The following is a 13497-nucleotide window of genomic DNA, read 5'->3' as shown; positions in this document are numbered from 1 at the left end:
CTCCTCCTCCTCCTCCTCCTCCTCCTCCTCCTCCTCCTCCTCCTCCTCCTTCCTCTTCTTCTCCTCCTCCTCTTCTTCTTCTCCTTTTTTTTTTGGAGACAGGGTTTCTCTATGTAGCCTTGGCTGTCCTGGACTTGCTTTGTAGACCAGGCTGACCTCAAACTCACAGAGATCCACCTGCCTCTGCCTCCCTGAGTGCTGGAATTACAAGTGTGTGCCACAATGCCCAGCATCTCCTGTGTTCTTGAGCTCAGGGCTGTGACTGCCTGTACAAAATCTCCCTAAGACCAGGCCTGTCCTAACCCTGTTTTGGAATGGGGTGAGCTCCATGAGGATTTTTGTACAGATAATGATTAATGTGGGAAGGAGAGGCATGTTTTCCAGTGCTCTAGCCACATAAGGTACACAAACAGACTCACACTCCTGCACTCCTGTAAAATACTGTAATGAAACACATTGAGTCACCAAAAAAAAAAAAAAAAAAAAAAAGAAAAAAAAGGAAGGAACAAAAAAAAAAAAAAAAAAAAAAGGAAGAAGATGGAAGGCAGGGCAAGACAGGGTAAACGAAGAGTGAGTATTGAAAGAAATATATGTATGAAAGTAAAACTAACCTCATCACTGTGCAATATTGATATTTTAAAGTTTAAAAAAACTTGGTAAAGTAGGATGAATAAGCTTTTTTAACTAGAAAAAAAATCTTTCTAGTTACAGTTTCTTATGTTAGAAAACTCAAATGTTTTATTTTTGTACACTAACTTAGAGATTGTTTTTCTAGGCTGAATGCTGTGTTTGAAGTAAATACAGACCTTCAAAAAAATATAGTATCAAAAGTCACTGCCGAACTGTCCTGGCCTTCCATCCTTAGCTCTTCCCGGCATGTGAAGTTCCCACTCACTAATACAAACTGCTCTTCAGTAAGTATTCAAATGGTACGAGCACTCAGAAATGTGCTCCGGTTAACAAGCAGCCACTTTAACTCCTCCGCAGGAATCTCCACTAATGTTCTTGGCTTTGCTTTAAGGAAGAAGAGATCACCTTAGAAAATCCTGCAGATGTCCCTGTCTACGTCCAGTTTATTCCTCTGGCTTTGTATTCCAACCCCTCCATTTTTGTAGATAAGTTAGTCTCAAGGTAAGCATTTCTTTAGACTCTGGCTTTGTGGTTGAAATTGTGAGACATTTCCTGGGATTGGGTTGTTACTGAGTTGAGCATCAAGAAAAGCTTACAGTAGAATGTAAATGTGGAGCTCCCGTTTAATAGATTTGTAAAGAGACACGAGACCAAGTAATTCCAGTGTTTCCTTTTTAAAAAGTGAACAAGATATTTATTGTAACTAATAGCCTTTAGCCTTTTAAATACTATTAATGTGGTATAGTACTACTGGTCCCAAGACCGGGCAAAAGATAAATTTGCAAGTTAAACTCCAGCTTGGTAATCCTCACAATTCTAGTTATGATGTTTATGGAGATAAACACGCATTTTTTTTATTATTATTATTATAGGTTTAACTTGAGTAAGGTGGCCAAGCTAGATTTGAGAACACTTGAATTCCAAGTCTGCAGAAACAGCGTAAGTATAAGCATCGCACCATTTACTCTCTGCTAGGACCAGGGCTGGTGGGAAGGATGCCTACAGGCTGCCCTTAAGCCTGGCTGAAGAAGAGAAGTCCAGGAATTGATGTAGAGGGAGAAGAAACAGGAAGAGGGGGTGGTTGGAGGTGCTCCAGTCGCATGCTGGGGTGACTCCTCATTGAGGGTATACTTGAAGTAGGACAATGTGACATTTTTCTTAAGAATTCAAAGATTCAGCTGAATCATTTAAACTTTCTGTCTGTGAGCTTCCTAGTAAAATTTTAAAGCCATGAATTGGAGAGCTATAGCTGGCCATATTCAGCTCTGCGTATGTTCACCTCAGTAGATAATATTGACCACTCATTACTGCATCAAGCCTTGATGCACACCAGCTAGGAAGACAGCACTGGGAGGCAGACCCCTGCAGGCTGCCTGGGGGCTTGTGCATCATGGCTCTTCTGCCCAGGACCAGACTGAAGCATCATTTAGATGCCGAACATTTGTCCTTCCTGTTGGACCACTTAGTGCTGTTTAGTAAGGGCTCCATAGCCTTTTCTGGCCAGCTGCCTTATAGTTGTTCAGCTCTTTGACACAGCTGCAGTTGGAAAGCCTGGAGCACCAACAGTAGTTTAGACAGTCCTCATGAGAAAGGCAGTCCCCAGGTCTTTCTCTTGGTATCCTGCCTTGCTGGCCCCATCCATTCAATGCCATTGTAGCAAGCAGAGCCTTTTAAGCACTGAGAATGCTCAGTTATAGAGCTTGGCTTCTTCTGCCTTTATAGGTAAAGTACAGAAGTAAGTGAGCTGACACTTAGTTTTTAAAATTTGATCTCATACAGTAGTAGTTGCAGGACACGATATACCGAATTAGGCTCTAGATAACAGGTGAATGAGTATTCTGGACCTCAGGGATTTTCCAAAGAAAGAATTCTAAGGGTGAAAACATAATTGCTGAGTGAATCCTTTAAACGTGCTTCCCTTTCTATCATACACATACTAAAGAGACATGAGTTCATGATGAAACTTAATAAATTAGGTTTGTTATTGTTCAGAGGTGTGTTCTTTTCATTACAAGTGCAGACTGGGACCCTCAACAGTGGCTACAAGGGAGGTTTACCAACAATGTCTCTGTTCACACCTATGAATTGACAGTGTTAGCTTCCACTGTTCTTCTGATCAGCAGTACAAATGGCATCCTAAGAAAAGCAAATTCATCTGTCTATATTACTGCAGAAAGAATTTCTAAGATACCTAGGGGTTTCTTGGTTATTCTGAGAGCCTAGCACTATACAATTATGGAGGCCCTTAATCCTGTTTCAGGGCATCACATTGTCCTGGAGTGCTTCGTAGGCTATCAGAGTTTAAATAAGCTGTTATTTATTGGAATACATGCAGTCTTTCATTGTGCTCAGAAATCACCAAGAATGAGGCTGGACATGATGGCACACACATTTAATCCCAGCACTCAGGAGGCAGAGGCAGATGGGTTTCTATGAGTGTGAGAAGCTACATAGTGAAATCCTGTCTCAGAAAGGGGGGGACTTATTCACCAGGCACTTTGGTACAATCAGAGTGTTCTGTTATCCTAGCAGATGTTGATAGAGAACAGTGTTAGCCATAAAAGAAAACATTTTACTTCATAAGCAAGAGTTAAGTAGTGTGCTTCATCAAGTCCGTATGGTACATCGTGTTTGCCAACCCCTGCTGACAGAAATAGATGGATCCATGTGTATTAACCCCAGCCATGCCAAGGAAAGTGCAGAACGCTACACGACTCACTCTTCCCATGTATCGTCACAACTATGCCAACCCTTCCCCCAGAATGTTTAAACCTGATCTTCAAAAACCAGTATAGTGTGTCTTTTTGTTGAACTACAAAACAAACTCTGAATCATTTATAACTGGTCATAAAGTCTTATTTTACATTTCAAACTAAGTTATATCTTAAATGAGGTGTCCGCAAAGCAATAGTCAGATACATAATTTTCAAACTAAGTCTACAGATTGGTCAGGTCATGCGTGTGTCCACAGCACACACTCAGAACTTCATTTGCCTGGCTTTTTACTCCCTACACAGCAGTGCAGCTGCAGTATCTCTAGGACCTTAGGGTGCTAATTGTGGAGCTGCCTGCCTTCCAGTCATGAGTGTTGGCTTTGTATTAATGTTTCAAGCTATCTCAGGTTTGTGTCCTTTCCTGTGTGTGAGTTATATTTCAAATTTAAAAAACATACTTTAAAAGTATCTTTATACAGATATAAAATGCATAGTACAAACTCGAGGGCTGTCTAACTTGGGAAATAAAGTCTGTTTTTTAACTTAATGTAGAACATGAAGACTCCTTACTGGCTCCCAGCTCTCAGTGCCAGGGTCTAAATCATGAAGGAGGAACTTGTCAGTTTGAGAGGCTGTTCTGGGCCTACAGGGGATATGGGACAAATGGTTTTCCCAGAAACCATATAATAACTCCTACTTGTTTATGCAATGATTCAAGGCTCATCCACTGCAAAGTCCAACAGGATTTACAGAGGGTCTCTCTCGGCATTTCGTTTTAAACCTCATTTTAAAACCTGGAGAAAAGAAATCTGTCAAAGTAAAGTTTACTCCACTTCACAACAGAACTGTGTCTTCGCTGATCATAGTCAGGTGGGTTCTAGATATGAGTGTGGGTTCGTCTTCAGAACTTACCTTAAAGTCCTTTTGTCATTCAAAACCATGAATTGCATCTTCTAGCCATATGTGACTTCAAATGAAAAATGTGCTTTTGTGAATTTTTGAAATTTCACTCTTAAATTCAACATGTTAATAATTTCTTTGTGGTTGGCTTACAAAATGTTAGAACTTGTAAATCAAAAGAAATACAAAGTTAACTGGAGAAAATCTGTAATTGTTATTTTTCACAGAAACAACCTGACTGTGATGGATGCTTTGATGGTCCAGGGTCACGGGACAACCGAGAACGTGAGGGTAGCAGGCAAGCTGCCAGGTCCAGGAAGCTCCTTACGCTTTAAAATCACGGAAGCACTGTTAAAAGATTGTCTAGACAGTGAGTACCCCTAACTGTGAAGGCCCAGCCCCTAGCATTTGCTTTCAGCCATCGTGAGAGTGTTTCCCTGTGTGCATACCTACCTTCATTCATGAATGTATGATGTTACAGGAGTCCCAGGTCTTAAAGTCAGAGGTGTTTGATTTGGATCTTTTGCAGGTTTATTCCAAGTATGAGAAGTAAAACATTCTTGCTGTGGCACACCAAAGCCTAGCAGCCTGAGGGGCTCTTGTAAGCCTTGGACTTGGGAGGCTGAAGCAAGGGGTCATTAGTTCTAGGCCAACCTAAACTACCTAGTGACGTCAAGCTAGTCAGGAGTATACAGAGACCTTTCTGCCCAAAAATAAATAAATGAGATCAGTTAATTTTAAGTAAATTAGCAGATCTAATGGCGTGTTTCCAGGTGAAACCTGAAGAATGGCTGATCTCTTTTGCATGAGGTGTTTACTCATAATGTCCAGCATACAGACACAACACAGACCTCATTCACACCAGAAGCATGTGAGATAGCAAGATTTATCCATACTCCTGATTTTTTTTTTGTTTTGTTTTTCTTTTTAGATTTGAAACTAAGAGAACCAAATTTCACACTGAAAAGAACATTCAAGGTAGAGAACACAGGACAACTTGAAATCCATGTAGAAACCATTGAAATCAGTGGCTATGCCTGTGAAGGATACGGCTTTAAAGTGGTCAACTGTCAGGAGTTCACACTAAGTGCCAACGCCTCTAGAGACATCATCATTCTGTAAGTATGCATGTGTCTGGTCCACTACAGTGGCGACTATCCCCTGCTGCTCATACTAGAGTCATTTCATACTGTTCCAGACTTGAAATCAGGGGCACCAAGATGGATCATCCCTTAGGAGCACTGGCTGCTCTCCCACAGGAGCTGGCTTTGACTCTCAGCACCCACACGGTGGCCAGCAACCTCTGTAACTCCAGGTCCTGAAGGACTCTGTCCACCTCTGATCTCTGCAGGAACTGGATGTGGTGTACAGACAGACATGCAGGCAAAATACCCATACACACATGAGAAAACCCAAATAACTGTTTAAAAAGTCTATCATAAATATATTTATTTTATTTTTCCCTACTATAGCTAAAATATTTCTTGCGTATTTTTGTTTCCAACATTGTAAAACTTCCTCTGCCCTTAAATTGGATCAGATAATCTTAGAAACCACTTTATTAGAAATGAGTTTTATTATTTCTAAGGTTGTTGTGACGCATTACATGTTAGTGTGGCTTGGAGGTGTCTTAGCCACAGAGTGGAGACCTGTGCCTCACTCACTCACATACGCCATTGTTTCTGTGTGCTCTAACATGTAAGCTTTACCCTTAAACAGCCTCAGGATTAGATGCACCATTTTAGTAACTGATAACTTATTACAAAGTAATAAGTATGACTTCTTTTCCTTGATTAAGTAGCAATCCTGTGACCTTCTGTGGCTGTTAAATCAATACCTCCATATACAGTGCTGCTTGTACAGTGTAACATTTGCCACCTGAATGTGCAGGGAGGAAGGAGGCAGCACTCTTCACAGTGTGCTCAGCTAATCAAAAAAGAAATTGCAAGAGACTCTACACAGTATGCAGAAGGTGACAAAACAGCACTCGAAATGGGATGGGAGTGGTGTGGTGTGTTTTAACAGAGTCATTAGGAATAAAGCCTAGATTCAAAATTAGATGGATGGATGGATGGATGGATGGATAGATAGATAGATAAATAGGTAGGTAGGTAGGTAGATGATGGGAGATAGATAATAGATGGGTAGGTAGGTAGGTAGGTAGGTAGGTAGGTAGGTAGGTAGGTAGATAGAACAGAAAAGAAGAACCTGTGTGTCTGTTTGAAGTGTCCTTACTGCTGTCCCTGTGTCTCAGGTTTACTCCGGACTTCACAGCCTCCAGAGTTACTCGGGAACTGAAGCTGGTAACGGCCAGCGGGTCTGAGTTTGTGTTTGTGCTGAATGCCTCGCTCCCATACCACATGTTAGCAGTCTGTGCTGAAGCCCTGCCCAGACCCAACTGGGAGCTTGCTTTGTACATCATCATCTCAGGAGTGATGAGGTATGGTGTGTTCCTTCAAGGCTGCTTCTCACTCATCACTGAGTGTCCACTGTGTGCCTCTCACTGGTCGCAGGGACGGGGTAACACAGCAAACAAAAAGACACCCTGACTTTGTCAAGCTTGTCAGCTGGTGGGAACACTTACAACTGAATTATTCCTGGGTGGCATATACAATCAAGAAGGCTTATTACCTTTTGAAAATTGTTTGACAAATGAAGTCTATGCTGACTTTATAAAAAAGGAGGCACAAATGAAATTACCTTATTTGGGTATGTGTAATAACAATTTTGTATGCCTAAGCATCATCAACAGAGTAGAAGTATTTTTTAAGCCTGTTGCATCCTCATCTTTTCTTCAGTTTATTTATTTATGTATTTTAGAGAATCAGATATACTTACATTTAAATTAGTTTATAGCTACCTTACACATCCTTAAGGGAAAGAGAGTTGAGCCTCCATGCAGTTCCTCTTGGTAAGGAAAATGAACCTGCAGGTGTCCTTCTGACACACTGTTGTCTTCACTCAAAGCTCCCGTGTAAGGCTGGATGTCTAAAGCTGGTCTGAGAAGCTGGAGGGAGGGCTCAAGCTGCAGAGCACTGGTGCTCTTCCAGAAGACCTAGGTTCAATTCCCAGTACCACAAGGCAGCTCACAGCCACCTTTCACTCCAGTTCCAAGAGATATGAGCTCCTCTTCTGGCTTCCATTGGCACTGCCTCCTAGTACACCAGCATACATGCAGCCGAAACACCTGTACACATAAAATACATAAATAAGGGAATCTCACAATTGGTGTGTAAACTTTGTTTGATCTATATTGCTTTATTTTTGTCTTGTTCTTTAAAAATGTGTTACTGACATATTTGGGTTTGTTTTTTGTTCGTTCATTTGTTTGTTTGTTTGTTTGTTTGTTTGTTCTTTCTTACCATGATATTGTAGTTATCAGAAAAACTGTGTAATAGCCCAGTGAGTTATTCTTGTCTTGGGAAAGAGTGCTAACTCCCCCCTCTGCCCACAGTGCACTGTTTCTTCTGGTCATTGGAACAGCCTACTTGGAAGCTCAAGGAATTTGGGAGCCGTTTCGAAGGCGACTGTCGTTTGAAGCTTCAAACCCGCCCTTTGATGTGGGAAGGCCATTTGATCTCAGGAGAATCGTTGGTATCTCATCTGAAGGAAAGTATGTTCACATGCTGGGAACCCACTTTCTGGTACACATAGACTTGGCTGACATAATCACAAGAAACAAATCTATCTTTACTTGAGGGAAAAAGAGAAAGACTATCATAAGCCTGTATCTGATACTCAGTTACTGAGAACTTGAGACTATCTTATCAGGGACAAAGTAGCTTAGCCATTAGTTACACCACTGACCTGATTTACGACTTTTCAGAAGGAATAAAGTATAGAAGGTTGCCCTTCCTGCTGCTTTTTTCTAGTTTCCCTTTGTGATGGATATACTGGTGATTTTTTTTTTCCTTTGAGTAAATTGGAAGTTGCTGCTTACTGATTTTCACTTGATCCATTTTTCAGCTTGAACACACTCGGCTGCGAACACAGTCATGGTAGGGGTTTCTATAGTAGCGCATCATCCCGGCCTGGCACAGCGAGCCACAGGCAGTGTGGCACATCAGTCCACCCACACAGCAGCCACAGCAGCAAAAACTCAGTTGATGTGGACAACATCAGAACGAAAAACAGTTCAAGTGTGTCGAGCAGGACTTCTGCACAAGCGGGAACCTCACAGTCTACAAGCAAAACAAGCCCCCTGGTCTTAGAGACAGCTGTAGCAACCCAAGGTCACACAGCAAGCAGGAAGTCCAAAGGGACGAAGCAGGGCCAGCACAGCAACCAGCACCATGGCCACAGCCCACTGGAGCAGCACTCACAGCCTCTACCACCAGTGCCTCAGCACCAGGAGCCGCCACCTGAAAGGCTGTCTCCTGCCCCCCTCACACACTCTTCCCACCCAGAGCGAGCCAACACCACACGGCACAGCTCAGAGGACTCCGACATTACCAGTCTCATAGAAGCCATGGACAAGGACTTTGACCACCATGACTCCCCATCCCTAGATGTGTTTACAGAGCAGCCTCCGTCACCACTGTCAAAAAGCAAAGGTAACCCTGTCCTCCCCCTTCAGAAGAACAAGGCATGTGAGGGAGGAGGCATGACCAAGGAGCAGTGAGGATCCCAGTCAGTATAAGCAGCGCCTGTGGTAGGTGTTCAGTTGCTCAGCCCATCTCCTAGGTGAAGCCACAGCTCTTCTGTATCCCAGTGCAGGCAGAAGCAACTGCTTGTCATAAATGATAGAGCCATATTCTTCGCTGCTTCTCCAAACCAGAACCTGTTGGATGGTACTGCCTGCTATCCTTTTGGCTGCCTGTGATAACTGTGTTATGGTCATTGCTAAAAGTGATTTTGAGGCTGGGTGGTGGTGGCACACACCTTTAAATCCAGCACTCAGGAGGCAGAGGCAGGAGAATCTCTGAGTTTGAAGCCAGCCTGGTCCATAGAGCTAGTTTGGGATAGCCAGGACTACACAGAGAAACCCTGTCTCAGAAAACAAAAAGATTTTGAAAACGGGGCTGAAACCAAAAACCATCTACCTCTTAACTCAAGAATAGGATGTCTAGCTGTGCATGGTGACACACATCTGTAATCCTAGTACTGGTGAGGCAGAGACAGGAAGCTTTCACAGGCTTCAGGCCGGCGGCGCTACACACTGACACCCTCTAAATAGGAAAGGGTGTGCAAAAGAAGCAAGGGAGGAAAGAATTGGTGGAAGCAGGTGTCCAGAGAAGCTGGTCCAACAGTGCAGGGACGGCAGAAAGTGGCGGCTGTGCACACGCCATGGTCTTGATGGCCAAGAGTAAAGAGTGTGCCAGATGTGCGGATGAGGGAAGGTGTGAGCAACAAGTCAGGATGGGAAGTCCATGGCCAGTTATGGTGACGAGGCAATAAGAAATGGCAGTGCGAGGTCTGACTAAGCATGAGGACAAGGTTTCAGAGTAACAACATGAGCAATTACCAGCTTTTGGGTGCAGCTTGAACTAAGGCCTGAAGTAAACAGGAATAAAGGTTATTGGCAGTGGCAAGGCCTCAGACTAGAGCAGTCCAGAGCCACAGAGGTTTGGGAATTTAGAACCCTGGAAAGAAATGTGGCACACACCATGTGGTCCCCATGGCTACCAGTAGGCTTTAATCCACCCAGCCGAGATGGTGCCACCAAAAGTCATTCGTACATTTCAAGTGAGTCAGGACACGAGCCTTGGAGGCCTTGATTTCAGAGTTACAGGTTAGGGCCAGCAGACTGAGGGAAGAAGGCTCCCATGAGCGGAGTGTGCAGCTCCTCCAGGAGACGCGGCAAGTGCGTGGGCTGCAGCACGGCCAGCAGGACCATATCCTGCTTGCTTTTCTGTTGCTGTGACAGAACGCAGTGGCCAAGGCTGCTTATAAAAGAACGCATTTGATTCCAGAGCTCAGTCCATGACCATCAAGACAGGGCACGGCAGCAGCAGGCAGACCTGGCACTGGTGCAGGAGCTGGGTACTCACAGCTTGAGGCAGCAGGCGGTAGAAAGACATTGCTGGCTGAGCGTGATATGGGCTGGTGACATGTCCGAGGCCACTCCCACAGACACACTAGTCCTTCCCAATAGTTCTGCCAACTAGGGACCAACCATTCAGATATATGGGCCTGCAAGGCCATTTTTAATTCAAACCCCAATTCCAGGAGCTTCATAGGTCTGTGCATACCACGGTGCAAAATGCAGTTAGTCCACCTTCAGAAGTCCCTGTAGGCTTTTCAGTTTCAACACAATTCAGAAGTCTCTTGTAGGACTCAAGGCAATCTCTTTAATTCTACTACCTATAAAATCAAAACATAAATCACGTACTTCCCATATACAGTGGCTCGGAATATACATTACCATTCCAAAAGGGAGAAGAGGGAGCATAGTGAGGGCGGAGCCAAAACAAGACCGAAACCTAGCAGGTAAACTGTAGCGGGATGTCCCACGTCAGAGGGCTTACAGAGGGCTGCCCTTCTGGCTGTGCTGAGGACAACTCACTTCTCTCTCTATTGTGGGCTGTTCTACTTCCTGTGTGCAGCTCTCTTTGGCTGGCACCCTATAGCTCCGGCCCTTGACATCTTAGCATGTGTCTCTAACATAACTCAGGTCTTCCCGTCAAAGCATCACACAGGGCCTTGCTGGCCCTCCTTAACCACGGAAGCATCCACAGCCTCTTTCTCTTACATTCATCATGACTACAGCCAGAGCCTCCTGGTCAAGGTTCTTCTGTTGCCTGTTTGGGATGGAACCTGCCCTTCTTATATTACATTTGCATGGGCTTTGATTTGTTGTTGATTTGGGAGACTAGAATGTCTTTTAGACATTTTCCTTTAATAATTTGCAGCATTAGCTTGGTGAGGGCACCACTTCCTTTATTCCTATATTATATATTTTGCATCAGGCCTTTAATCTTGGGTTTTCTGTTTGGTTTTGGTGTTTGTTTGTTTTTGAGCACAGAACTTGGTTTCAACATTAAATTTGCTGGTGCTGTCTTTTTCCTCACATTGTTTTTTTTTTGTTTGTTTTGTTTACCCTGCTTGCTCTTTTTCATTGTACGTCTCCATATAAATGGTCACTAATAACTGTGAGAAAGAGTCCGTATTAGGAAATCTCCTCTGTCAAGAGTGACCTCTAATATTCTTTCCCTCTGAAACCTCTTGAGCTGGGCCTCCATAGTGCACAGGGCTCTCGGCCCCACTGTCTTCCATGCTCCTACTAGGATGGCTCATTGAGCCCCACCTACAGCATTCAACAGCTTTCTTAGTCCAGAGGAGCCCCGAAGTTTTCCACATTCTTCTAAAACACAGCATGGCCAGGCCTATTATAGCTATATGAAGCCATAAAACCAGAAGAGCTAAGTACCGACGGTAGAAGGGTAAGGTGCCAGCATGGTTGAGGAGGGAGGGTACTCTCACAGTGTCCAGAAAACATGTTTGGGTGAGGAGCTAGAGGACCTTGGCTTTGAAGTGAGGGAATGCTGTAAATCTTACAAAACCATGCCGTGCTGAAGACAGAAGTTAATAGTAGAGACAAATATGAGGCTGGGGAGCAGCTCAGTTGGGGAAGTGCCTGCCCAGCATAAACAAGACTTCTTTGTTTTCTAACCATTTAAAAACCGCTAAGTTACTCTCCACTCTCAACCCATACAAAACAAGCAAAGGTCAGATCTAGCCCCAGAGTTTGCCAGCCTCTGATACAGATGCCAAAATTTTCATCCCCAGGTGACCATTTAACAGGGGCGTTGTTTGAGGTAAGCATCACGTCAGCGTTTTAGTCAAGTATGCGGTCATTCTTTTTGCTGGTGTTTAGAAGGATGTCTCACAGGGACACTTTGAAGTGTGGCTTCTGCAGCTCTTGTCTGCTGATCCTGTGGGTCAGTGTGTGGTGCTAGAATCCGGGGATTTCCACGCCTCTCTGGAGCCTCTAAAGAGTCAGCTCCATGAGGCAAGGATCAGCTTGTTGAGTATCGTATTCCTAGCACTTGGAACATGGCTGAGAGTATGTTGGGGTTGGCTCTGGGACATCCAGATTGTCTATTCACTAAGCTTTCTGTTTGCTCTGTCCATCGCCAGTGTAACATTGCATGGCCACTACTGTTCTAAGGGCTTTTGTAATTCCTCTTCAGCCCTCAAATGATAGGCCAGGACTGGACCAGCCTTAGGCTCTGTTGCCAGGGTTTCACTCTAAGTGATGCATGGAGAAGCACATCATGTTTCTCCTGAGAGTACATCTCCCAACACATTTCAGAGGCTTTGACTTTCCCTTTTGTAACCTTTTTTTTTAAAGCTCTGTCACCTTCTGGCAAATATTTCCAGGCATGTTTGCCAGATCTGCTGAATCTATACAAACTTACCGAACTGTGCCTATAAAAGGAGTATAGTCCATGGCACATCAGCTGTGCCTCAGGAAAGTTGGCTTTTTAAACAACCTCCTCACAAAGACTAACCTGGTGGACCAGCTTTAACCCAAGAAGGAAAAAGTAGAGAACGAGAAGCCCCATCACTCCCTAACAAAGCTGAAGATAGCTTTGTGTCTGAAGCTGTTTGGATCGAGCTTTGTTTTTACTCCGACTTTTCATCCCCAGGGAAAGGAAAATCTCTCCAACAACGCAAAGCTAAGCCTCCAAAGAAGCAGGAGGAGAAGGAGAAGAGGGGAAAGGGGAAGCCCCAGGAGGATGAGCTGAAGGACACTCTGGCTGACGATGACAGCTCCTCCACCACCACAGAGACCTCCAACCCCGACACAGAGCCACTCCTCAGGGAGGTATGTGGGGCTCTCGATGGGACCTCACAGCACCTAGCTCGGGACAGATCAGTGTCTCGTGTGGCGTGTCCTCCGTGTGTTCAGGCATGCCTCCCCACTGCAGAGTGCAGCCCGCCTCTGCTGTCGGTGACGTCATTTCCCCTGGAGAAGAGCATTGGAAATGTTAGAGTAGTCGGAAACTGAAACCCTGCTGAGGAGTTAGGGAGCAGCTTCTCTGTGGAGTCTGACCCTGCCCTAACCCTCACAGAGGGGACGGAGTGGAGCTTGTTCAGTTGTGTAGTCGTGCTAGAAACCGTGTCAGTAACAGCCCACCCCCAAGGCAGGGGCAGCAGTGGCTCTCCCTGAGGAAGGAGGGCCAAGATGCCCAGCCTAGGACACTTCAGAACATCATCCCACCCTTTGAGTCAGCAGCCACCAGGGAATTTAACACACAGGGAATAAGGCGGCAGAACAGCTGACACGCCTCAGCTGTGCAGGTGTCCA

The 13497-nt window shown here is 44.6% G+C and overlaps 1 protein-coding gene across 2 annotated transcripts in view; it reads left to right on the top strand.

Moving 5' to 3' along the window:
• The window catches only part of Tmem131 (transmembrane protein 131), a 136195-nt gene that overhangs the window by 108255 nt on the left and 14443 nt on the right, over positions 1 to 13497 (top strand). For both annotated transcript variants that reach the window (XM_055606926.1, XM_055606916.1), the window contains exons 23-32: positions 776 to 914; positions 1022 to 1131; positions 1503 to 1569; positions 4063 to 4214; positions 4472 to 4614; positions 5176 to 5362; positions 6499 to 6684; positions 7699 to 7857; positions 8211 to 8797; positions 12836 to 13014. In XM_055606926.1, the coding sequence (XP_055462901.1) occupies positions 776 to 914; positions 1022 to 1131; positions 1503 to 1569; positions 4063 to 4214; positions 4472 to 4614; positions 5176 to 5362; positions 6499 to 6684; positions 7699 to 7857; positions 8211 to 8797; positions 12836 to 13014 (1909 nt within the window). The remainder of the gene's footprint in view (positions 1 to 775; positions 915 to 1021; positions 1132 to 1502; positions 1570 to 4062; positions 4215 to 4471; positions 4615 to 5175; positions 5363 to 6498; positions 6685 to 7698; positions 7858 to 8210; positions 8798 to 12835; positions 13015 to 13497) is intronic.

The sequence above is a fragment of the Psammomys obesus genome, unplaced genomic scaffold (genome assembly GCF_907164565.1).
Source record: "Psammomys obesus unplaced genomic scaffold, mPsaObe1.curated_primary_1811, whole genome shotgun sequence".
Lineage (NCBI taxonomy): Eukaryota > Metazoa > Chordata > Mammalia > Rodentia > Muridae > Psammomys > Psammomys obesus.
The sequence above is the reverse complement of the archived record's forward strand: the minus strand, read 5'-3'. Positions and strand labels throughout refer to the sequence as shown.